This window comes from Taudactylus pleione, unplaced genomic scaffold (genome assembly GCF_031769625.1).
Source record: "Taudactylus pleione unplaced genomic scaffold, aTauple2 ptg000007l, whole genome shotgun sequence".
NCBI lineage: Eukaryota > Metazoa > Chordata > Amphibia > Anura > Myobatrachidae > Taudactylus > Taudactylus pleione.
In genome coordinates, this window is record NW_028284410.1 from 24,937,778 (window position 1) to 24,963,914 (window position 26,137).

At 42.9% G+C, this 26,137-nt stretch overlaps 1 protein-coding gene across 4 annotated transcripts in view; it reads left to right on the plus strand.

Moving 5' to 3' along the window:
* The window catches only part of KDM1A (lysine demethylase 1A), a 36,870-nt gene extending 10,955 nt beyond the window's left edge, over positions 1–25,915 (plus strand). Inside the window, exons 2-19 of one of the 4 annotated variants that reach the window (XM_088462556.1) lie at positions 1,739–1,910; positions 2,241–2,374; positions 3,776–3,854; positions 4,012–4,104; positions 4,358–4,464; positions 4,974–5,055; positions 5,727–5,821; positions 6,408–6,556; positions 6,813–6,903; positions 8,259–8,393; positions 8,481–8,554; positions 10,707–10,818; positions 10,928–11,060; positions 13,011–13,198; positions 22,700–22,814; positions 23,051–23,178; positions 24,403–24,549; positions 25,343–25,915. In XM_088462556.1, the coding sequence (XP_088318682.1) occupies positions 1,739–1,910; positions 2,241–2,374; positions 3,776–3,854; positions 4,012–4,104; positions 4,358–4,464; positions 4,974–5,055; positions 5,727–5,821; positions 6,408–6,556; positions 6,813–6,903; positions 8,259–8,393; positions 8,481–8,554; positions 10,707–10,818; positions 10,928–11,060; positions 13,011–13,198; positions 22,700–22,814; positions 23,051–23,178; positions 24,403–24,549; positions 25,343–25,519 (2,211 nt within the window). In that variant the 3' untranslated portion in view covers positions 25,520–25,915. The remainder of the gene's footprint in view (positions 1–1,738; positions 1,911–2,240; positions 2,375–3,775; positions 3,855–4,011; positions 4,105–4,357; positions 4,465–4,973; positions 5,056–5,726; positions 5,822–6,407; positions 6,557–6,812; positions 6,904–8,258; positions 8,394–8,480; positions 8,555–10,706; positions 10,819–10,927; positions 11,061–13,010; positions 13,199–22,699; positions 22,815–23,050; positions 23,179–24,402; positions 24,550–25,342) is intronic. The other 3 variants (XM_088462557.1, XM_088462563.1, XM_088462571.1) reach the window with 3 other exon arrangements.
* Positions 25,916–26,137: the final 222 nt, after the last annotated feature.

A 26,137-nucleotide genomic window follows, 5' to 3' on the forward strand; every position in this document is an offset into this window, starting at 1 on the left:
GAGTTTTGTGAGTCTGAAAACATGCGAGTTTGCATGTTCTCAGACTCCTACATTGGTTGAGTTAAAAACATGTGAGAAAACTTTCACATATTTTTAACTCTCACCCTATTACATTTGGCCCTATAACTCTGTGGGTATAATCTCCCTATTTCGCGCTGTTAAAAATGTATCAATCCTATTGGCCATTACCTATGCTTGTTCTAAGTGAACTCCAGTTAATTGACTTGTATTAGAAAAGGAATCAATAAATATCTTAGTCAGAAATTACAATAAAAATATATTTTTATACTCCAGGTTGTCTCCCATATCCAAATATTCAGAAATACGGAATATTTTGAAATACAGAATTTTTTCCGCTTGACTGAGATAGTGAAACCTTTTGCTTTTTGATGGTTCAATGTACACAAACTTTGCTTAAGGCAGGGCTTGACAAATTTTTCTAAAACTTAGGAGCCAGGATGAAAGTGTAGGTGCCAGACGCCCCCCCTTCTCCCCAGGAAGCATTACTGAGCACCTACCAACCCCCATGGCCACACCACTAACTGGGTGCCCCAGTAGTAATCCCCCCCTCTGCAGTGCCCCCAGTAGTAATCCCCCTTCTGCAGTGCCCCCAGTAGTGGTTCCCTTATGTATTGCCCCTTTAATCAGTGCCCCCCCATATGCATTGCGCCCAGTAGTAGTCCGTCCCCCCCCCCCCCATAGTGTCCCCAGTAGCGGCCACCCCCAATATGCAGTGCCCCCACACAAGCGACCACCCCCACCTATGCAGTGTCCCTACAGTAGCGGCCATCCCCCCTATGCAGTGCCCCTTACAAAAACAGACAAACAAAAAAAACGCAACTTACCTGATCCCCGCTCCTGCAGACCGCCGCTGTCCGCTCCTCCTGGCCACTCTGCACTATGGGAGAGACGTAATGACGTCTCTCCCAACCTGCTCCCATCCTGCTGCGGGGTGAGCCAGAAGGTGGAGCTCATGAGTGAGCTCCAGCCGGCTCACTCCGTGAACGACGCAGCAGCCAATGAGAGTCTGACAGACTCTCATCGGCTGCTATAACAAACATACAGCCGCCGCTGACGGCTGTATGTTTGTTACCCTGTAGTGTGGATCGCGGTCTGCACTACAGGGCCCGGGGGTTGCTGAAAACCTGGTCGCCAGGCAGCTAATTCTGGTTGCCATGGCAACCTGGCCCTCGGGTTTTGTCGAGCCCTGGTTTAAGGCACGGAATTATTAAATATATTGTATAAAATTACCTGCAGGCTGTGTGAATAAGGTGTATATAAAACCTAAAAGCATTCTGTTTTTAGATTTGGGTCCCATTCCCAAAATATCTCATTATGGTACGCAAATAGTCCAAAATACAGATTATTCCAATATCCGAAATACCCCTGGTCCCAAGCATTTTGAATGTGGGAGACTCAACCTATAGTAACCAGTCACATTTTTTATGTGTTGTTGATACCTTTTTAAGGACCTGTCAGAGGTTCTCAGTTATAGGTGAACTTATTTGCTAAATATTGAGGGAAAATACATAATAAATGTACTTGTATAGAAAATCCAGATTGAGGAATGGAATCCCTGGTATTCTACATTGAAGTATTGCAGACCTTTAACTGCATTCTACACTGTTCATATTTACTTTTAAACCTCTATTTTGCTGTGTTGTATTTAAGACTACATTAATTTTTAGTTTCAACTGAAGTTCACTAAAGGGTAATCATTTTTGTTTTATATTTATAGGTGGAGTACAGAGAGATGGACGAAAGCCTTGCCAACCTCTCTGAAGATGAATATTACTCGGAAGAGGAGAGGAATGCAAAAGCCGAGAGGGAAAAGAAAGTGCCACCGCCCCCACCACAAGCTCCTCCCGAGGAAGAGATTGAGAGTGAACCGGAAGAGCCGTCAGGTAACGGTCAGAAACGTTCCTTTTTTTATTACTCTTCATGTTTGTGCGTTGTAGTCTAGTTATAATTATTTATATTATCCCTTAGGATTCTCTACACTCATAACCTTGTCACTTTGGGATTAAGCAACTTTCATTTTATGTTTAGTATCCCATTAATGCAAAGACTTATGTAAAAGATAATTATTAAAAATCTGGATCATCATCATATACTTTAAAAAATGGGGTTTTGTTTATTTTTATATGATGGATAAATCGGGCATACAGAATAGTTCTTTATTGTTTAAGGAAAATACACCTGGAAGATGTCTGTGCTAAAGTATTGATTTATATCTTCAGGTGTAGAAGGTGCGGCCTTCCAGAGCAGGCTTCCACATGATAGAATGACTTCCCAAGAGGCGGCGTGCTTCCCCGATATTATCAGTGGCCCACAACCCACTCAGAAGGTCTTCCTTTACATCCGGAATCGTACAGTAAGTGTCGCTGTGCACCTGGTCTGGACCCATTGCTGAGAAAGCTAGGCATTAAGGGCAAAAATTAGGAGACTTAACTGTTTAAGCCAAAATATGCACAATGGCAACAGAGTTGGGTTATTATGTAAAATATTTTATAAGGCCCAAATTCCATGTGTGGTATACTCGGCTACTATTTCTAGATCAGTGTGCGTCTGCTCCAGGGACACTATATTTCAAGGAGCTAGCTGCCAGTACTTAAGCTAGTCCGCGCTAGTGTCTCTCCACTCACTATAGCTGACTAGCATTTGTTCAATGCCGATGGCAGCCATGATTTGCTGCTGATCATGTGTAGTAATCCTTCAGGGGTATTCAATATGGGAGCGAAAACTCTGTTTTTGCGTTAATATCGCACCTATGACGTCATTATCGCAGGTTTTAGTTTTACACCGTATTCAATTTCAAAGACTTTTCGCAGGTTCGAAAAGTCTTTGATAAAAAATGGGGATAACTTTTCACCAATGAATAGGTGTCGAAAAAAAGTGCAGAATTGGGGTTTAGGGGTGCAGGCTTAAAAAAAATTTGCCTGCACCCCTGGGAATGACATTTAAAATAGAACTGTGTCAAAAAAAAGTTTAAAAAAAAAATAGGGACACCCCAAAAAATTAATTTCAAAATTGGGGTGAAAAAAAAAATGGGAAAAAATTGTTAAACAATAGGGAAATAGGTTCAGGGCTATTCTGCAAGTATGCAGCAGGTGTTTTCTAGAATAGATTTATAGCGGCAGGTGCACAATTGCAGAATTTTTAAAAACTTACTTTAGGGACATCAAAATATGCTAGTACCCATTTTCATGTACCCCAAATTTGATGGGACCACTTAAAAAAATGAAAAAAAAAACCTAAGTGCTCTTCTGCAACACTTCTTCCATGTCGGGAAAAAACACCTGCTTCGGCTATTTAAACCCCCGACTTTCATTTACAGGCTAAAACGGGGGTACCCATAGTGATCCCTCATGTTTTTACAACTTTAGGGGGGTCCTACAATTTTTTTAATTAAAATTTCGTAACTTTACGCAAATCCCACTTTGCAGGCTCCCGTTTTCGTTAGTTTCATATTGAATACGGGGATAAGCGGCGCGCGCCCGATACTTTAACACAGGTAAAAGCTCCGATATGAAACGTAAACTTCGACAGCGAAGTTTACGTTTCTTATTGAATACCCCTCCTTATGTTTTGACTCCAGGCAGCGTATTTGTTCCTACAGGGAAACAGGTATTTATCCAGCCCTGCTATACATCATCTGATGTACCTTTGTTGGGATAATATTTTTTTTAACTTTTTAAATACTTTTTTTTTCATTTGCACATTAAAAAAACAAAACATTAAATTGCATCTAAGTGTTCTCCATTATTTTATTTAGTTGCAATTGTGGTTAGACAACCCCAAGGTTCAACTGACGTTTGAGGCGACACTTCAGCAGCTAGAAGCACCTTATAATAGTAGGTTCATGTTCACTTGAATTTTGTTTTTTGTATATGTAATCGGTTCTATCATATGATCCTCCTATAGCGTTTCCTGGAATACAAAGGTTTGACTTGTGTAAGATGTGAAAATAGGTGTTGCCTTTTTTCATCTATATTGTATGATTTTATTTAGGTGATTCCGTGCTGGTTCACAGGATACACTGCTATCTTGAAAGACATGGGTTAATAAACTTTGGCGTCTACAAAAGATTGAAGCCTTTACCAAGTGAGTATAATCGTTTTCCTAATTAAAGATGAATCCAAATAACATCTTGAATTATGACCGTTAGACTTCTCTTCACACAACTGACGATATTAAAAGTGACAGTCTTTGATTAAGTGGCCTGTGAAGGATACTCCTTTAGTAGCAATTGGATTCCCAATTGATGACTTGGCAATGAAATAATAGATAAATAAGCAATATTTCAAGTTTTTATTCTATGTAAGAGTTTGACACTTGATTATTTTGTCCTTGTTAGCCAAGAAAACGGGCAAGGTGATAATTATTGGTTCTGGAGTGTCTGGTCTAGCTGCAGCTCGCCAGTTACAAAGTTTTGGCATGGATGTTACACTTTTAGAGGCTAGGGTAAGTACTTCTTATAGAATCACTGCATATATATCAGAGCAAGTGCCCTTGAAGTTGTTAACATGTATCTGCAGCCTGTTTTGGAATATATAAGCATGTCCTTGCTTTAAGTATATGAGCTATGTTCTTAGGTTTGTATTTAGCTAACCCGCCCACTTCTGTGAAATGTAATTCTCTTGTCTGTCACCCATTTGCACAGACCACCAGCCCAATCCATTCTGGCCTGCTATATTCAGTAGGCTTTTATTGCTTAACTGAGCGACAACAGGCCTGAGGGGGAGGGGGAGGGTGTGTGTGTGTGTGTGTGTGTCTGTCTGTCTCTATGGCTTTTTCAGCTGTCTCTGTACAATTTAGCTCTATTTTTACTTAAGTTTTAAATTATTAGTGGTTCGGTGCATGGTGAGTGCATTCTGGGATTGAGAATTGGGAGACTGCATTTGTCACTAATTTGCAAGTCAGTCACTTTCAGGATGTTAAATTATAACAAAAATGTAACATTGCTATTATAGGATCGAGTTGGAGGAAGAGTTGCTACATTTCGTAAAGGAAATTATGTTGCTGACTTAGGTGCAATGGTAGTCACAGGACTTGGTAAGATAGACATTCTGTGAATATTATAACTATACACACTTGTATCCTACTCTACTGTAACGTTGTACAAAGTTGTTTTTTAAAAAAAACAATAGATTGTATGGCCCTTGCAACATTCACCCCCATAGACTGGGGTAATTTGTTTATATTGCAATTTCACAGGACTTTATACAGTATGTTTAAAGGTGAAGCCTGGGCGAAACTATCAGTTCCTGGTCACTTTACTGTAATCATTGGCTGTTATTAACAATCAGGTTTGGTTGTAATCCCAAATCGGGCAGAAAACCGCTTCCATACCAACTGAATGGTAGCTCAGCACAAAGCCCACTTACCTTAGACGTAAACTTTCTTTTGGATTTAGGGAGTACGTTACTTAGTAAAGGACAATATATTTTTTTTCTGCCTCACAAATTAAGGGGTAACTATTAACATAATTAGGGCAAATAATATCCATGTGTTATTCTAACTCCAAAACTCGTTCAGCATTGTTATAAATTGGCATTTTCCTATTCTTATGTTAGATAAGTCCGATATTCATTCCTGTCCTACCTGGGTATTTAAAAAGTCCTGAGTTTGGTGGTGGGGGTTTTTTTTTGTTTATTTTAATTTTTTTTTCCTTTTTTCAAACTCTCCATTGGTAATTTTGCTAAACTTTGTGTGTGTTGATGTAGGTGGGAATCCAATGGCTGTGATTAGCAAGCAAGTAAATATGGAACTGGCGAAAATAAAGCAAAAATGCCCACTGTATGAAGCTAATGGACAAGCTGTAAGTTTACATCAAGACAAACGGTGCGGTTACCCTTCTATACTAATAAAGTAACACACGTGCAGCTGTTCTAGATGGAGAAATATATTTTGGTGCAGATCCAAATTGGGAAAAGGTCTCTGCTATCTACTAAGAAATAGCCCTGAAATACATCCTGTCTGTAGTAATTGAGTTTTTATTTTTTAATATTCTGAAGCATGATTAGCCAGGCTACTCTGTATAGGGAACAGTGGAGTGCTACCAGTGGGGAACGCAAAGTTGGGGGTGGGATTACCTAAACTTGGAGTACAGTTCACTAAAAGTAGAAATCCTTTTAAAAGTTACGATGATGAGGGATTCCCTCTGACTTTTGTGCAGTGAGCATTACATCAAAAGCTCATGTTTTTCTTACAATTATTCTGAATTATTCATTTAATCATCTTGTAATGTCATCTCAGTACATTAGGATTCTATAGTCCTTCACACTGTGTGGCTTTCATAGTTATGTTATATAAATAGTATATTTATTTGAAAAATTTGTACATGGCAGTTATGTGCAACCAGTAAACCTTGCTTCATAAATTTTATATACCTGTTCAATTTTGAGTTTCAGGTGCCCAAAGAAAAAGACGAAATGGTGGAACAAGAATTTAACCGTCTGTTGGAAGCGACTTCCTACCTCAGCCACCAACTGGATTTTAATATCCTTAATAACAAGCCTGTCTCACTAGGACAAGCTTTGGAGGTTGTTATACAGTAAGTTGTTACCCCCCCCCCATCCCACCTCCTATTTTATTGAAAAATAACTGAAGATGAAAGCTCACCATGGGTCCTGGGTCTTTATTTTCCCGTCTATGTGGGATCCCTTTTGTGATAAGTGTAATATATTAAAAATAGAAGTTGGTGCGTTTAACGACTAAAAAAATTCAAGTGCAGATATTTATTCTTTTATTGTGTGTTAGGAACTTCTTTAATATGTCAAAATTTTAAATGACTTCTTACTGGTTTTTAGGCTTCAGGAAAAACATGTGAAAGATGAACAGATTGAGCACTGGAAGAAAATAGTGAAAACTCAGGAAGATCTAAAAGAACTGCTAAATAAGGTATGATATCATAGGGCTTTAAGGAGAGATTTTGGATTTTCAACTTCAACACACAAATATTTAACATAGCTTTAGGCTGTGAGTAACTGCGCTCTATTCAAAGTTATTAGATATATAGCAACCACAAATACACAATAGGTACAGATGTAAGCTGAACACATACCTTGTGTGGTCGAACTCGTGTAAGTGTTTTTCTGTTCTGTATACATGGCCTTCCCCTAGGGAATGACAGTGCATGTGGCTCTCCAAGCCAGAAGAAATAACATGCCATGCTCTTTATTTCATTTTATTATATACCAAGAGCATCTTTTGTTTGATCAGCAACCAGAAATCTTCTAATCCAGCGCAGAGAAGGGTTTCTGCATCTAGAGTTTTCCGCAGGAAAAGGTTTCTAGCGTGCAAGTTCAGATGTTAAAACTCATAAATCTTTGCAAGGAATGAAGGTGGCAGTCATAAAGGCGATTTCATACTGGAGACCACTTTGGGATGTTCTGTCTTCCCAGTGCACTTTTTGAAGGATAAGTTTTTCTGAACTAGCTTGTTTAGTTTACTGGGGAATGTGGAATTTTTCCTACACCTGCAATTGTACTAATTTTAAGACTTTACCTTCATAGGGAATGGGTATGAAATACCGGCAGTCGGGATGCCAGCTGTCAAAGTACTGACAACGGCATCCCGATGCTCAGTATCCCGACAGGGGCTCTGTAAGTATGCTAACCCTCCCCCTACCCCTCTGTTCCTGCATCCTAATACCACCCGCACCCTAACCCTCTACGCTAGTGCCTAAACCTAACCTTCACCCTTGGTGCCTGAACCTAACCCTCCCACCTTAGTGCTTAACCCCCCAGTGGTGCCTAAACCTAACCCCCTAGGTCTGTAGCTAATCCTAAACCCTGCCCCCCCCCCCCCCCCCCCCTGGCTAACGCCTAACCTGACCCACTATACTTAAGTTCGGGATGCCGGCTGTCAGGATTTTGGCATCAGAACTGGCGTCGGGATTCCAGCGCCGGGATTTTCTGTCCCAGGTCGGGATTCTGGCGCCGGAATTTTAACAGCCAGCATCCCGATCGTAGTTCTACTAACTACATCTCCTTTCATAAGTTGGTAATTGTAGCTTGTTTTTATTTCCCTTAAAGTTGGCTTTGCTATAAGTGACTGCTTTGGATAATGCCAAGGGTAGGACCTACTGTACATGAGGATTTGTTTTCAACCTCCAATCCCCCAATGAACTGTACAAGTATAGAACCTACCAGTCTGTACTAAACTCCTATTTTACTTGTACAATTTTATATCCTGCTATATATTTCATCCCGTTAAGAAGAATGTGATAATGGTGTTTGTTGTTTTTTTAACAGATGGTTAATTTAAAAGAGAAGATAAAGGAGCTCCATCAGCAATTCAAGGAGGCTTCTGAGGTAAAGCCTCCCCGCGACATCACTGCTGAGTTCTTAGTGAAAAGCAAGCACAGAGACCTAACGGCACTTTGCAAGGTATCAAAATGTTGTACATTTGATTCAAAACCCGTTTTGACTTTCCTTAAGAACTATTATGTAATTGTATTTATATTTTGTAACTAGGAGTATGATGTGTTAGCAGAGAGCCAAGTGAAACTTGAAGAGAAATTGCAGGAACTTGAAGCCAATCCTCCAAGGTAAATATATAGTTCAAATGTAATTTATTAATGTGTGGGCCAGATCATTTGCCTTGTTCACATTTAATAAACAAAATGGTACAAAAAAAGTTTGGATAAAACACAAGTGTATGCATGTAGTGGAATCATTAAACTTTTATTCCCAAAAAATCATTACACACCGTAATGATTCTCTCTGGCCTAACTTGAACTCTGAACATAATGCAATCTATTATTTTCTCTTTCATGCATTTGTGGGACGCTGGTATCAGCCAGGAGTACAGGCAATGTAAACTTTTACACTGTAACTGCTCCCCGTGTCCCATCAGGGACACTATACCTAATGATAACCCTCAGAGCTCAGACTGTGCCTATTGCAGGGTTCCTGGACAATAACCTCCACTTGCCTCGGTAGTGATGGAGGGTTTGCACCCACTGCTGATGTGTGCAGGCTCCAGTAAAGGGGAATTGACTGCGGTTCCAGCATCAATTCTTCACTCTCCCCACTTGGAGCCACTTACCGTAGGCCATGCCTCTGCTGTGCACTTCATATTGGACCTGATTGTGGCAGGAAGACTGGAACCTTGCTCACTACCTACCTGCAGCTGTAGTGACTACGGGCCTGATTCAGAGATGGACGGTATTGCACAGCCATATCGAAGTGGCTGTGCAATACTGTCAAACAAAATGTAAATCACCAGATCACCATTGCAGTGGTTGCCCCTTTGGCCAGGCTGCGTAAGCATCATACTGAACACATCCTGCACATACGCAGTCCTCCAACTGTTAGAGATGTGCGCTAACCTCTGGGATAGCATAAATCTCTGAATCAGGCCCTAGGTCCTTTTAAAGTGGCCATCCATCATACAAAGTGGGGGCTAGCTGTAGGACGTAGCAGGCATCGCATCAGAGATGTGCAGATGCCGCTGGATGCTTACCTTATTCCAGTCTCTGGTCTCTTTTTTTTATGTTATGATTATTGTTGTAGAAGGATATTGATTGTTCCCTTCTGGCTTCCTAATGAGAGAGGGGCAGGAGTTATAGAAATGTAAAGTACCCGCAAGGTTTCCTGTGTTCCCCAATGGACTCCTGAGAAAAGCATTTAATTAATGATGTTTTTATATTTGATATACCCAATGACTAATTGGGGGCGATACAATTCTAACATGGGAAGTACCCGGGAGCTATTTAGTTACTTCCTGTGACAGCCCCTATTTCAGCTATAATGCCCGTGATTAGCCACATTAAGTTGCAGCTCCCTGGCACGATGCAGCTGTCCGGTTACTACTAGCCCTAAGTTATGAGGATTTCTTCTTGCTCCTCAGAGAGGTGTGTCCTGACTCCTGAAAGCTACGAATCAGGGCAGCCTCGGAGCACTTAGCCCGGGAGCTAAGTTCCCCCATTGATTGAAGTACCTGTGATGAATTTGGGATTTTGTAAAATCTGTTTCATTAGATTTCAAGGCTTGGGTTTTGTAAACTTGGCCTATAAGATGTACACTGGTTTTATATAGGTACTCTTGCAAATCACTGTCCAGTCTGTGGGCCTGATTCAGAGGTGGACGTAGTTAGCGCCGCTGCTGCATCTTTGTACGCAGCGGCTGTGCTAAAATATTCAAAAGCTGCATGAGGCGTCTTGAGTTAAGACCTCCACTGCCGGCTTCTGTGATTATCTGCTGCGTCTGCGGAAGCAACATCGGATCAACTGTGTGACTATCGGATATCTAACCCTCAGCTTACTCCAGGATGCCCGATAAAATTATGCAGTCAGGGCCGGTGAAGTTGCTTCTAAGGACGCAGCCACTGTCTTCAGCATGCCCAGAAAAAGGGACCGACACCCCCCCATTTTGTGTAACGCTTCCTGTTGCCGCCCCCAAGCGCCAACAGCATGTTAATCGTTCTGCGGTGTTTAGGGCACTGCGAGCAACACTGCAGGCCCAGATCTGCACATGCGCAGTGTGGCTTAAGCGTATGCACAGATCTAAAAACTTTGGAGATGTGTATAAACATCAGGTTTGCATACATTTCTAAATTAGGCCCTATATCTGATATATTTTCTTTTACTTTTCTCTATAGTCTCTGTTGTGCTTTTATGTTATTTTACCACACTCAACTTACAAATATACAACATTGCTTGACCAAATTTATTCGTTTTGCATTTTCTTTTTTCTCAGTGATGTTTACTTGTCCTCGCGGGACAGACAGATACTTGATTGGCATTTTGCAAATTTAGAGTTTGCCAATGCTACACCCCTCTCTACACTATCTCTGAAACATTGGGACCAGGTAATTTATGTGACATTTGTCTACTTCTAATCCCTTGCTATGTATCTCATCTGCTGCCTACAGCAAATGATTCCTTCTATAACAAATCTTTGTTTTTGTTTTTTACAAGGATGATGACTTCGAATTCACCGGCAGCCATTTAACTGTCCGAAATGGTTATTCCTGTGTTCCTGTAGCATTAGCAGAAGGGTTAGATATAAAACTTAACACAGCTGTACGACAAGTACGCTACACAGCTTCTGGTATGTAGTTTTTCTGTAAATGGAAATAAGCCTAAGTGGCTGCCAAAATGAGTAGTTCTAATAAAACTATATATATTATGTATACATATATTAATATATAATATATATTTGATTGGATAGTTTAATCGGAGAAGGGGCTTCTGAAAAATGGCATGTACATGGCAATCCTGTTAGTCAGTCCCTTCTCCTCTTGGCGAGTCTTATTTTAATATTTGTTTACAAGCAGCATTGTTTGGTACTTTCCCACTTACTGTTCTAATGAGTTTCTAGTGATATCTTGAAAATATTTAATCAAAACACTATAAAAGTTTTGTACAGTAGCATATCTATTTTTTATGTTTTAAAGGAAGTTTTTCTTATTTTGTTTCATTTTATATATTGTGTGAGGAAATATTGAGATTCTTGTTATATAGTTAATGTAGGCCTTTATCTGTACAGTAAGCCATTTTAGTGACATTCACACGACTAGTTGATTAAATTGTATTGATTCATCTCCCAATTACAATTGGTAGGATTTATACATCTGCCAATTAATAGGTCTACCACCATTTCTGAGAAACTTTCGTTACATCTGTAAGGGCATCCATTAATGCTTACGCTTGCAAGCCATTTGCATATATTTATTTTTATGGCGCCACAAAGGTTCTGCAGTGCCTTACAAATGAGCAAAACAAGAAAACAGTGACTTACAGTATAAAACAATGCAATACAAGGGCATGGTTTATAAACATTGGTATATCTGCGATCATAACGCAAATAAGCAGAAGGATGGCAGCAATCAAAGCTTAGGTGCAGTTTTAGCGAGTATAAGATAGTGTCAGTAAGGGAAAGGAGAAGCACAAGAGGGAAGAGGGACCTGCTCGTGAGAGCTTACAATCTAAAGGGAAGGGGCAGACGGGTGGCACAGATGGGGTAGACAGTGAGGAAGGAGCCGTAGATTTGGATGAGAGCTGGATGACTTTGATAAAGAAGTGAGTTTTGAAAGCCTTATTGAGGTTTAGTAGAGAGTCTGAGAGGGAGAGAATTCCAGAGGTAGGGAGCAGCGTGGGCAAAATTTTGGAGGCTGGAGTAGGATCAGTGGCAAAAAAGACAGCATGCATTTACGGAGCGAATCTGGCAGGAGTGTGCATGGAGATGAGGTCAGAGATGTTAATGAGGGACGATTTGGTGAGGGCTTTGTAAGTGAGTGTGAGAAGCTTCAATTGGGTTCTGAAGGGGAAAGGTAGCCAGTGTAGGGCTTTCAGGAGAGGGGAGGCAGATGTTGAATATTTGGAGAGGAAGAAAGCTCTAGCAGAGAGACAGTTGGAGATTTGAGTGCTGAGAGAGGGGGAGAGGCCAGGGGAAGAGAGGCAGATCCAAGTGTCAGCATAGAGATGATATTAGAGCCCAAAGGGGCTGATGAGCTCACCTAGAGAGGACATATAGAGGGAGAATAGGAGATGTCCCACAGCAGAACCTTGGGGGACACCTACTATTAGTGGTAGTGGGGGGGAGAGGAGAGGAGACGGAAAGAGCTGTCACAGAATTAGGAGGAAAGCTATGAGAGGCTAGTATCCCGCAGACCGATGGAGTGAAGGATTTGCAGTAGGAGAGGGTCATCCACAGTGTCAAAAGCAGTAGAGAAGTTAAGAGTAGTGAGTAGTGTTCCTTAGATTTGGCAGCAAGAGGTCATTGCTGAGGTTCGTGAGGGCAGCTTCAGTGGAGTGGAGAGGGCAGACGCTAGAATGAAATGGGTCGAGCCGGGAGTGGGAGGAAAGAAAGTTGGTTAAGCAGTTGCAGACAATCCGCTCAAGGAGTTTGAAGGCAAATGGGAGGAGAGAGATGGGGCAGTAATAGAAGAGAGTGGAAGGTTCAAGGGTGGGCTTTTACAGAATGGGGGGTAGATATGAGAGTTTTGATTTGTGTGGTATTTATATTTTAACTATTCCCTTATGTTTTTGTTTACTGTAGGATGTGAGGTTATAGCAGTGAACACACGCTCAACTAGTCAAACATTCATCTATAAGTGTGATGCCGTCCTCTGTACTTTACCACTTGGTGTACTAAAACAACAGCCCCCTGCTGTCCAGTTTGTTCCTCCACTACCAGAGTGGAAAACTTCTGCTGTTCAAAGGATGGGTTTTGGAAATCTAAATAAGGTAAGTACTTTGTCTTCTGTTTGTTGTTCCCACCACTGAACGTACCCCCTCTACTTTTTTTAACAATTAAATATTTTTTTAAGATGATTGCACGTTGTAAATCCCTTGTATAAACAGTTTAGCCGAAACAGTTGCTGACGTTTCAGTGGCTTCTAGACCTTGATCACACTGTTTCACTTATTGCCAACATTGATGGGTTCAGACTACCTGGCTAATAGTAAAATATGGTGTGCATACTGAGGCCTCCCTTAATGGACATGCAATTAATTTGGTTCGGAGCATACACCTAATCATGCTACATTTCTGTGGCCGATTACTGCAAAACCTGCCCTTTTTTTTTTCCTAATCGTAAACACCTGCTTATATATTCATTATTGGAAGCACGAGAAGCAGCGCTATCCTGGTTTCTACCATCTTTCCTGCCACAAGCCAGGCACTGCAGCACTTTCCGGGTAGATCTCTGGGTACCTCAGGCATTACTCACACTTTTCTAATGAGGTCGAAAACTCTACTTCAGTTAATTTTTAGGTGTAACTGTCATGGTGCAATCCATATAAGGCCTTCTTACCTCACATTGTGAGAATAGGTGCCAACACCTGAAGCTCTCTGAATGAGTTCCATGGGAGAACTGGCAGGATAGAGTGCCTAGAAAGGGGGCAAATTAGTGGCGATAGCCAAGAAGTGCGGGTATTCCTACTGTTTCGCTGGCACCTCATGACCACCAACATCGCATTGGAGTGCACATACTCTTAAGACCTTTGAGAGGCAGCAAGGTGAACGCTGTAAAGTATATACACTGAGATAAATTAAGCAAGATTAGTCTGATATCAGATACTTATACAGGGTAAAAATTAGCTGTTGTACACTACAACTTTGTTCAAACTTAACATATCAGACCGTTCCCTAAATAACCAGATTCATGGGTCTGTCAGTATCAATAACTGCACTTAAAGGTGCTATAATATATTTTAGCTTGATGGTACAGCTGCCTGAGACCAAATTTCACTAACATTCTAGAACACAGGTTCTCAAACTCAGTCCTCAGGACAGTGCATGTTTTTCAGGTCTCCTCACAGAATCACAACCAAAATAATTAGCTCCACCTGTAGATCTTTTAAAACGTGTCAGAGAGTAATGAATTCACATGTGCACCGGCTGGCTGACCTGGGAAACATGAACTGTGTGGGGTCCTGAGGACCGGGTTTGAGAACCACTGTTCTATACATTGCATAGAGCAGTGGTTCTCAAACTCTGTTCTCAGGACCCCACACATGTCACGTTTTCCAGGTCACCTAGCAGATGCACAGTTGTAAACCACAAAAATGTATTAGACACCTGCGCCCCAGGACTGCTGCTTAGTCTGGAGCACCAATCCTTCACAAGCAAATAAACAAAAATATGAGTCGTCCAAAAGCACAAAGCCCTTGCAATGGATCTGTGTCATATTCTCGATATCCCCCTCCTGTACGGAACCTTTCACTCTCTCAGAGAGAAGAAAACCGTCTATTACATTCACATACACTATTCAATTCCAATACGTGGACTCGCCTAACAATAGTGAGATGCGTGCATATAGAGGTTTATTTTTACTCACCCTGGTCAGACCAACATATACATCTATATGGGTATTCACCTCGACCAATGTAGCCCCCCTTAGATAAAAGCTCACCTGGGAACAGGTATAAACGTTCACACAAACGTTTCTTTACATCAGGTAAGGATCCCCCTTCTTTTGGTCTCCCAGAGAATAAACCGATCAATGTCCAGAAAAACCACTTGGTCAAAAATGGATATTTATTCCAAATTCACAGTATAAAACAGAATCTAATAAGATAAAAACAGTCCCCAAGGAGAACCTTCTGCAGATAGGAACTTTAGGACAAAAAACTCTTCCTCTCACCCGGTCTGAGTGGGGCTGAGATTTCTAAGGTAGATGGAAATACCAAATCCCACAGCTGCATTAATGTGTCCTATTTCACCAACGTGTTTCTGACTATGGTCCTTCCTCAAGGTGCACAGGTGTATTCATTACTCACTGATACATTTTAAAAGATCCACAGGTGGAGCTAATTATTTCACTTGTGATTCTGTGTGGAGACCTGGAAAACATGCACTGTTTGGGGTCCTGAGGACCGACTTTGATAACCTGTGGCATGGACATTGAATTGATGTAAATTTTTCCATTACCACTAGGGGTAGACATTTCCCCATATATTAGGAATTACAGAGAGGTATAATTTACAACATATTACGTGGACATTTAAGATAATTCAGTCTTTTGTTACCCCAAGTAATATAGTTTGAAAATTGCTAGCTATTATAAATAACTGTGGTTATTGTACCGTTTAGTTTCTTGCACAGTCCTATAACTCTGATTTTAATATTTTATGTAATTTAGGAGAGCCTTTGACCACATAAACATAATAATTAATAAAGCTTATTAATACCCTTTTCAGACAGAATTTTCCGAAATACCCGGCATTTGAGTGCTGGGTCGTTTTGCTGGTCCCAGCCTGAACAGACAAAAAAGCAAATTATCGGGTCAAACATTTCTACCCTGTAATTTGCTGTAATTTTTCTTCTTCCTCCACTAGGGGCCACAGGGATGACTCTGGGTATTGCCTGGAGAGGAGAGTCTGGGCACCAAACAGTTAATGAAATTACCCACAAGCCCAGGTTCCCTCTCCTCTATACCCCGCCCCCAGCCACTTGAGTTTGGTGCCGGCAGGAGCTGGGCACCAGGTTATAGGGGGGGCTGCTTTAGGTGGCTCTCCACTGTTTATTTTCTTGATTTTATTAATTTTATTTGACAATAGTTTTTTTATTCAGAGTGGGAAGTGTAAGGTGTCCTATAGGACACCCACACTGCAGCTCCAGCACCGGTGGCCGCAAGCAGTGGCGACTGGGTCAGTAATATCGACCACGGTCTCCCACACATCAGGAGCTGCAAGCCACAGCCGGCGCTCATCGGGGGATGTCAGGTAAAACTGCTTCCAGCATGCAGGGAGCCGTGGGTTCGCGGCTGTCACCGCCAGAGCAGGAGACCTCCAGCGGTGCTGCCATTAAAGGGCTCCCGGTCTAACGGGCTCACAGACCACCAGGGATTTCTATATGGAGCAGGGCCAGCATTTTAGCAGCAGCAGCCATGTTCCCTGTGGGGTATACCAGATGGGGGAGGATGACGCTTACCTGTTTTCCCCTTCCCCACCCCTGGGGCGTGCTTTTCCTATGTGGCCATTAAGCCCCAGGCAGATCCTCACTTCTCTCCTCCTTCCCAGGACGCTGTGTGGCCATTTTAGCCATAGCCTGCCTCAGCGTTGGAGAGAGAAACAGGGCTCCTTCTCCTCTGTTAGCCTGCTCCCTGCAGCTGTGCCACATTCCTTGCTCCCTCCTGCTACATTTGGCTGGTTTGTTGAGCAATTGCCCAAATCTGTTCCGCTCTAGCAGGTCACTGAGGGAACATCCCTTGCAGGGGTGAGTACAGCTTACTTATAATATATACCTATATTATACAAATATATATTTCTATATATACAGGTATGTTCTTATACCAGTATATACTAGCGCTACAAAAGACCCTTTTTTGCTTCCAACTTACTGACTAGTTTTGTGTGTAGTGATTTCTCCGACTAACAGCATGTCCAGAAATAAAACTACTAAGGAGACTGGCGCTATAGCAATGCGCACGTGTAAACAGTGTCTTGCTGTCATTTCTCCTCCGGATCCGGAGCATGATGGCCTGTGTGTCAATTGCTTTGGGGCCCTACAACAGGTGACTTTGCCTATGGCTTCAAGTCAAGAACAAACTTGGGCGTCTCATCTGACACAGGTAAAGTCACAATTTGTAGACCGTATGTCAGTGCCAGTACCACCTGTCCCTGTCGCTATGCCACAGCTTTCCATGGTGGAGCCACCTTAGATGCAAACTTTTGCCCAGTCTGTACAGGGGTTAGCTTAGGTGTCCACGTCTTTTCAGCAGATGTTTGATAGAGATGGGGCTCCTAGGCGTAGGCCTGCTCCACGAGAAAGTTCCACTCCGTTACCTGGTGGGGGTTCGGATTCAGAAGTTTCCTCAGATAGTGATGCTAGCGCCTCCATTGCTTCAGATGTGGAGATGTCTTCTGTTCCAGAGGAGACTATGGGGCAGATGTATGAAGCTCTGGCAAGTGATAAAGTGGAGAGTGATAAACGACCAACCAGTCAGCTCCCAAGTGTCATGTTACAGGCTGTGTTTGAAAAATGACAGTTGGGAGCTGATTGATTGGTCGTTTATCACTCCCAGAGCTTCATACATCTGCCAGTCTGTCCCCTGTAGATGTAGAAGCTCTTATCAGTTTAATCTATTCTACTAGTGGAGGAATCGGAACAGCTTTCTAGATCCAAGGCACCTGTTTTAAAAGGCAGAAAAAGACTGTGGTGGAATTTCCGTCTTCTGCACAGTTAGAAGATCTCCTGGTGGAGGCGTGGACACCTAGAAACAGAATTTGGCGGCAGATAAGAACCACTTGGCCCATCTAGACTCACCCTAGTAAACGCTTTCAAGTTTCTAAAGGTGCGTACACACTGGGCGATAAAGTGGACGACTGAGCGATAACGATATCGTTATCGTTCAGTCGTCCACTTTATCGGCCATTTTTAACCCCAAAACGATGAACAATGAAGACGACGCGCGTTCCCGCGGGTCGTTCGTCATCATCGTTCATCGGGCTGACATGCAGGCCAACCTGACGATCTCATCAGGTTGCTGCATATTGGGGAATGGGGGAGAGAGCCCGGCGCTGAACGATATCGTTAATGATATCGTTCAGCGGCTGTGCTCATAGTCATGAACGACATTGAGCACAGCCTGCCGGGAACACACTACACGATATCGCTCAGGGAGCATATCGTGTAGTGTGTACGCACCATAAGAGTATTGCTACCTTTTACCCTCTCACAGCTGCGGATAGGGCTAAGTGGATCCCCTCTCGGTGGATGCCTACATTACTCAACTTATTAGGTCATCCCACCTACCTATCCCGAATATGGCATCTCTTAAAGATTCTACAGATATGTATATTTTAAGAAATTTTCCAATATCCTTTGTGAATGCGGGGGCTCTGGCTCGTCCAGCCCTGGCATCGGCTTTGGTAGCTAAAGCTGCGGATCTCTGGGCAGACACTTTGGAGGAGGTCTTAACCTCAGGCGCACAGAGAGGTGACTTAACTACTGTGGTTGCACACGTTAAGGAAGCAGCTTCCTATCTCTCCGAAGCAGCTATAGATTCTGGTTTTTATCCACTAAGGTTTCTGCTTCTGCAGTTGCTGCGAGAAGATCTCTCTGGCTGCGCACCTGGAAAGTGGACACAGAATCTAAGAAGGCTCTGGAAGCCCTTCCCTTTTCGGGTGATATTCTGTTTGCTCCCTAATTGGACAAGATCGTGACTACGTTGGCAGCCTCCAAATCTGCTTTCTTACCTAGGACTTAAGCATCTCGTTCCTTTCCCCATTAGGGTAAGGTCAGAGGTCAGCTGTTTCCAAGAACACAGGGTTCTGCTTCCAAAAGCTCCAAGCCCAGAGGCAAGCAACTCTGGTCCACCAGATGCCCAGCTGCCAAGTCAGTGGACAAACCTGCCGAATGATGGGGCGGGCCTCCTCCCAGGGAGTTCGGAGTGGGAGGCCGGCTTCTTTGCTTTTCAGCAGTGTGGATGCAGGCCACAACAGACGCTTGGATCAGGGTGTTGTGTCTCAGGCTACGACCTCTTTTTTACAGCAACCCCCTTCCAGGTTATTTTTCATCAGTCTTACTCTCTCTCTCTCTCTGCGTCTATTCGCGCTCTCATGGCCTCGGGTCACTATTCCTGTTCCCCCGTCCCAGAGAGGGTTAGGCTTTTACGGCAATCTATTTCTGGTTCAGAAGCCAGACTGCTCCTTTTGACCCATTCTCAATTTGAAACACCTCAACAAATTTCTTCAAATTCCCAAATTCTGCATGGAATCTCTTCGGTCCATCATCCTAGCATTGGAACCGGGGGGACTTTATGGCGTATTTGGATATACAGGATGCTTATTTGTATATCTCTATACAAGCCCATTGCCAACATTTTCTCAGGTTTGCTATCCAAACCAACCACTACTAATTTCAGGTGTGGTCTCGTAGGTCATGGCAACACATCTGCACCGCATGGGCATCAGAATTTTACCGTATCTGGACGACTTGCTGCTCTTAGCACAATCTCCAACAGTTCTCAGGGATCACATCCATCTGACGGTGCAGCTTCTTCAATCTAATTGGATAATCAATTGGATGAAGTCAACGCTATCTACATCCCAGGAGATGCTCCACCTGGGAGCTTTGTTAGCTTCCAGAACTCTGAAAGTCTTCCTCCTTCTAGACAAGATCTTGTTATTACAAGCCAGAATTCGCACCTTTCTCAGTCAGCGGCGAGTGTCCATTCACTCGTGCATGCAAATTCTGGGGTCGTTAGTTTCGACATGGAGGAGTACGGTCAGTTTCTCTTCCGACCTTTCCAGATAATCGTTCTGAGGCGTTGGATGAAGTCACGCCCAAACTTCAAGGCTCAGACTAATTCTTCCCTAATATGGTGGCTCTTGTGATCTCATCTGGACAAGTGACGCCCCTTTTGGATCCAGGACTGGGTCCTACTCGCCACCAATGCAATCCTACGGGGGTGCGGGGCTGTAACTTGTCAACTAACTTTTCAGGGCGCATCAGGAGAGCCAGCTTTCCAGCAGCATCCTGGCACTTTGTGCCGTGTACAGGGCTCTGTCTCAGGCACAGCACCTCCTTTGGGGACTTCCGGTGAAGAATACTATTCAACCGCGGTGGCCTACATAAATCACCAGGGCGGCACTCACAGTCGTCAGAATTCTTTGCTGAGCGGAGCATCCTCTTCCAGCACTGTCCGCATTCTTTATCCCGGGCGTTCAAAATTGGGAAGCGGACTTCCTATGTAGTCAAGTAGTCCATGCAGATGAGTGGGCGTTACATCGGGACGTCTTCCAGCTAATAGTCCATCGCTGGGGCCTACCAGGCATCAACATGATGGCGTCTCGCTACAGTCATCAGCTTCCGAGATATTGCTCCCGCACCAGGGATCCAGAAGCTCTCCTGGTAGATGCACTTGCGGTCCTTTGGATTTGTATCTTCCCTCCAATCTCAATGATTCCTTGGGTCCTTCGCAAGTTCAAAGTGGAAGGAGGCACTCTGATCCTGATGGTACCAGATTCGTCCCAGCGGGTGTGGTATGCAGATCTGCTGAGCCTCTCCATAGATGCCCATCTATGTCTTCCACTGCGACTGGATCTTCTGTCTTACATCCAGATCTAACCCTTCTCGCTTTGACGGGGTGGCTCGAGACGTCCATAACGTCCATATGAAGAGCAAAAGGATTCTCCAGGAGGGTTGCTCGGACCGTTCTGCAGGCTAGGAAGTTTTCTTCGGCACGTATTTATCACAGGGTTTGGCGTATCTACTGTTTTTGGTGTTCGACTAGGAGTTTGAACCCCAGGTCTTTCTGCCTTTCCCGTATCCTTTCCTTTCTGCAGACTGTTCTGGATTTGTGCCTGTGGCTCTCATCCTTGAAGGTCCAGGTTTCGGCTTTCTGTCCTTTTTCAATGGCAGATAGCTCTGCGTGGTGAGGGATCTCCATCTTTATGTCAAGAGGACCAGGGAGATTCGCAAGTCGCACTCTGTTCGTCTTATTTGATGTCCATAAGAGGGGCTGGCCGGCTACTAAGCAGACCTTGGCCTGCTGGCTTCGCTTTACCATTCACCAAGCTTACTCCTTGGTGAACCATCCTACCCCTGCCGTGGTGACGGCCCATTCCACAGTGGGAACTTCTTGGGTAGCACGCTGTGGGGCTTCTGCAGAACAGCTCTGTAAGGCTGTGCCACATGGTCGTCTGTTCATACCTTCATCAGATTTTTACGCTTATGATACTTTTGCATCCTCGGACGCCGTCTTCGGGCATTGTGGCCCTGATTCAGAGCCGGACGCTCTGACCAGAGCGCTCGCTCTGAATCAGGGCCCACCTCCATAATTATGGAGCGTCCTCCTGGACGCTCGTATAGCTGTGGGTCACCACCCACAGCCTAAACGAGCGTGCAGGATGATGGTCGCGATGGTCTTGACCATGGCGACCATCGCCAGTGCGAGCAGAAGCCTGCGGTTGAGTTTCTCAACCGCAAAGCCAGGAGTGATTTTGGCTCTATCAGAGCCAAAATCACTCCCACTGACATCACTAGTGATGTCAGTGGGGCCGGCTTCTGACGGTAGGCGTTCCCTTGGGAACGCCTCTGTCTGGCAGGCACGCCCCCGGCACGCCCACCAAAGGGGGCGTGCTGTCAATCAACATCGACCCGCTCGCAAGTGGGTCTGAATCAGGCCCTGTGTGCTCACTGCAGCTCAGGAGCGTCCCCACCCATAGTAGACAGCTTTAGGACGTCCCAGAGTCATCCCGGTGCCCCCTAGTGGAAGAAGAAGAAAAGGAGACATATCTTACTTGTTAAGCATTTTTTTTTCGACTCCATAGGAGTCACATGGCCCACACCCTGAAGCACCTGTCTGCCGGAGGGTGTTTCCTTGGTGACAGGTCCGGGTTGTACTTTCCATAGCATGTATGATTCTGTATGTATGCCGGCCTGCCGTGGGCTTGCATACTAAACTGAGGTCCAGTTGCTGGGTCTCCGCCACTGAAAAATTACCCATGTTGATCAGGAAATTAACGGGTAAAAGTGCTTTTACCCGGTAATTTGCTTTTCTGTGTGAAAGGGGTATAAGTTTTAATGTGAGTATTTTAGGTCCTGCACTGCTTATTTTGAACTTCTTGGCTTTCTTGCTTTGGTGTTCAGTAACCTTAATTATCAGTGCTGTGCGCAACCACACATTTCCATTATTTAAATACATCTTTAAGGGCTTTTACAAATTGATACAACAGGATTCCATGCCCCAAATTATGCAGAACTCTATTCTGAAATCTTTTCAATGTCCTGAGGGGCATGCTAAATGTAGAAATAACTTTAGGCTGTGCAGATGACAGGAGTATATCACCTAGCTATTCTGTGGTGTCACTAATCCTGGGGCAGGAAGCTGTTTTTTTTTTTGTTTTGTTTTTTTGCATTAATCCACCTGACATTACAACCAGTGCTCACTGAGAAGCATTTAACAGCAAAAAGAAAGAAAATACTGCACAAAGAACCTAAATCTAACCTATTTACTAGAAACCAGCACCAGATAATTAGCCTAATACAAATTTAACAAACTGGAACGTTCTTGGCTTTAATATCCCCCTTGATAACTGAAAAACAAATTTCTTGATTACAGTAACTATGTAAAGGTCTTTCAATGTGCTACTAAAAAGTCCTCTCTGTCCCTGGTATTTACAAAGTAGATCAATATCTCTCGGTTTAATCAATACATAGCAAATGAAATGTGGTCTGGTCAAGGGTTAAATCTTGAATGGGAATTCAGTCTGAGTGAGCTTGTGTCTCTTTTCCCAGGTTGTACTCTGCTTTGACAGAGTATTTTGGGACCCTACTGTGAATTTATTTGGACATGTCGGAAGCACCACTGCAAGCAGAGGGGAGTTATTTTTATTCTGGAACCTTTATAAAGGTAAAATGGTTTTCACATCTTGCTGTTTGACTTCTAGCATAACAGCAGTTTAGTTTAACATTTTGAATTTTCATTTCGGTGAACTGAAGCTTATTCGTAGTTTTACATGACAATTTGCTGCTGTTGTTTACTTTAAATGGAACAAAATAGAACTACAGTAACTGCCATTTTGCTGTAGTAGAACAAAATCATTGTACTGTATGACATGGTATAACTGATGTGCAATTGTTATACAGCACCAATACTTCTGGCACTAGTAGCTGGGGAAGCTGCAGGAATTATGGAAAATATCAGTGATGATGTTATAGTCGGACGTTGTTTGGCCATTCTGAAAGGGATATTTGGAAGCAGTGCAGTTCCACAGGTATGTATTATACAGCTAGGACATTCAGGGCCGGATTCGGGGCTGGACGCTTATGCTGCCATGACTTTTTATGTAGCAAGACTGGGGGGGGAGAAGTATCCAGCCCTGGAGAGAGAGAGTACCAACTAATCAGCTCCTAACTGTCATTTTACAGGCTGTGCTAGAAAAATGAGTTAGAAGCTGATTGGCTGGTACTTTCTCTATCCCAAGGCTTAATACATCTCTCCCCTGTGCCTTTATTTTAATGCTGCAGCCAATGGAATTTGTACAGAAACACCCACCTGCTGATTCAAAAGTCACACCAAGCATTACACCAGCCCTAAGGAGGTGTAGAGTGTCCGTCTGAACATGGCTGCAGAAATTAGTGCTACTGCGTAAAAACTTGCAGTCACTGGTCGTGACAGGCTAGCCACCCGCTCTGTTACAACCCCGGAACGTCCACTGAAATTCCACCTCTCTGAGCCCCCGTCAGTAACCATTGTTTGGAATGCGCAGTGTGACTTGAACGTGTGTGCAGACTTATGTCGTCGGCTGCTTGCGTCGACCTTTACACTACGTCCATCTCTGAATTAGGCCCTCAATGGGATCTGTTTGTTGTATCACGTGTTACTCTCTAAACAAAGCTTTGCTATATAGCCAGAAATAATCAGAGGTTCTATCTATGAGTAATGGTATATAAATCTTTACCTTACTATGTGCTTATACATGCCATGTATATGGTTTGTTTATATGTATTTTTCTGCATGCATTTGTGTTGTTAATACTAAAAGAGTTAATGGATACAGATTTTAGGCATTCAGTCACTCTGATGGGGAGATGTTGTTGCTGAGCTTCCCTTTTATACACATTTCCCTTTATTGAAACATCCACAGGGCTTTGTTACTGTTAGTACATTTTTACTTATGTTTTTGGATCTTGGAAGGATAATGGTTTCATATCATATGTTACAAATAATACCAGAGTCACTAGTTACATGTGTAGGTATGTTTGTGTGAGTTCATGTATTAATATACAGAACTTAGGAGAGATGTGCCACACCTTCTAAACAGGACAAATGGAGAAGTTGCCCATAGCAGCCAATCGGCTGCTGTTTTTCATTTATCAAGTTCATTCTATAAAATGATAGGCAGAAGCTGACTGGTTATAATATATATATATATATATATATATATATATATATATATAGCGTTTGATTTATTTTTTCATCTTTATGAATACATTTAGCCAAAAGAGACCGTTGTCAGCCGCTGGCGCGCTGACCCATGGGCTCGGGGATCCTACTCTTATGTAGCAGCTGGCTCTTCTGGGAATGACTATGATTTAATGGCTCAACCAATTACTCCCGGTCCTGCCATTCCTGGAGCACCACAGGTGAGATGATTACAGTTAAAAGCTATGTATGTATGTATTGTTCCTATAAATAGAAGTGTTTTATCTTTTGATATAACCCATACAATTTACTCATAACTGAAGTACTACTTATTTTTAATATGCGCTATACAATGAAGTGACCATGAAGCTGGAAAATACCAGACTGTAGTATGTAGCAGCAGCAATATTTGTATAATCAGGCTGTTAAAAATCCACACATAAATCCATTAATGGCAGCACAGACGGTGTAATGGTTAGCGTTACTGCCTCACAGCACTGAGGTCATGGGTTTGATTCCCACTACGGCCCTAACTGTGTGGAGTTTGTATATTCTCCCTGTGCTTGCGTGGGTTTCCTCCGGGTTCTCCGATTTCCTCCCACACTCCAAAAATATACTGGTAGGTTAATTGGCTCCCCACAAAATTGACCCTAGTGTGTATGTGTGTGAGCATGTGGTAGGGAATATAGATTGTAAGCTCCAGGGACAGATGTGTGGTAAGATATTCTCTGTAAAGCGCTGCGGAATATGTGTGCGCTATATAAATAACTGATAATATATAATAAATAAATTAATGGGCAAATCAAATTTGAATCTAGTATCAAAAACCAGCCTGCCTGTCTAGTACAGATGGCAAGGAGTATTTTACTATGTTCTCCGTGATTCTACAAACTTCCCAAGATTGGTTGACATGTACGTCCTTTCACTCGCACTTTTATAACTTCTCTCTCTAAATCAAGATAGATGAGATTTCCTCATGTATTTACCTATTAACATTTGGCTTTTTTCCCTTAGCCCATTCCACGCTTGTTCTTTGCTGGAGAGCACACCATCCGAAATTATCCGGCCACTGTTCATGGAGCTCTTCTAAGTGGTTTAAGAGAGGCTGGGCGTATTGCTGATCAGTTCCTTGGTGTCATTTACAATCTACCTCGGCAGGCCACCCCTGGGGTTCCTGCACCAGCTATGTAGCTCAATCTAGAAGGACCTTGGATTGCTGACCTCTTTAGACTGGACAACTCCTCATTAACACATTGAACACACATTTCTGGCTGCTGAAGCATCTATTCAAAAGTTACATACCAGGCTGACCACCAAGATGTATTTAATGAATTTGTTTCTTCTGAGTATTTTATAACAAGACTTTGAATCCTGGTGTTAAACACTTGTTGGGTGAATCATATTCGGTATTCTCTAGCATTAATAGCTATTTTTTGCATCATGAATTTTGCCTCCTAATGTTTAAATAAACATTATACTGGCGTAGAATAATTGTTTTCTGTTTTTGTTTTTTTTTATCCTTTAGCAATTAACATATTAACTGTCTCATCAAGTATTTTTATATTAAAGTTATTTATGAAAAATCAACAGAGCTTTATTTTATTTCAAATTATGAATCAGAAAAAAATGTAGGATAGTTTCTGAAGCAGACCACACACTGTTATGTCTGTAGTAGTTTAACCACACACGTGCAGCGAAAGTACACAGACCAGGCTATGTGGTCATTGCACCCTGTGCCAACTTTGCTAAATATGTGCGTGGCTGGGCCTGTACGCTCTACTCTCCATTTTACCATCCTGACAGATCAGT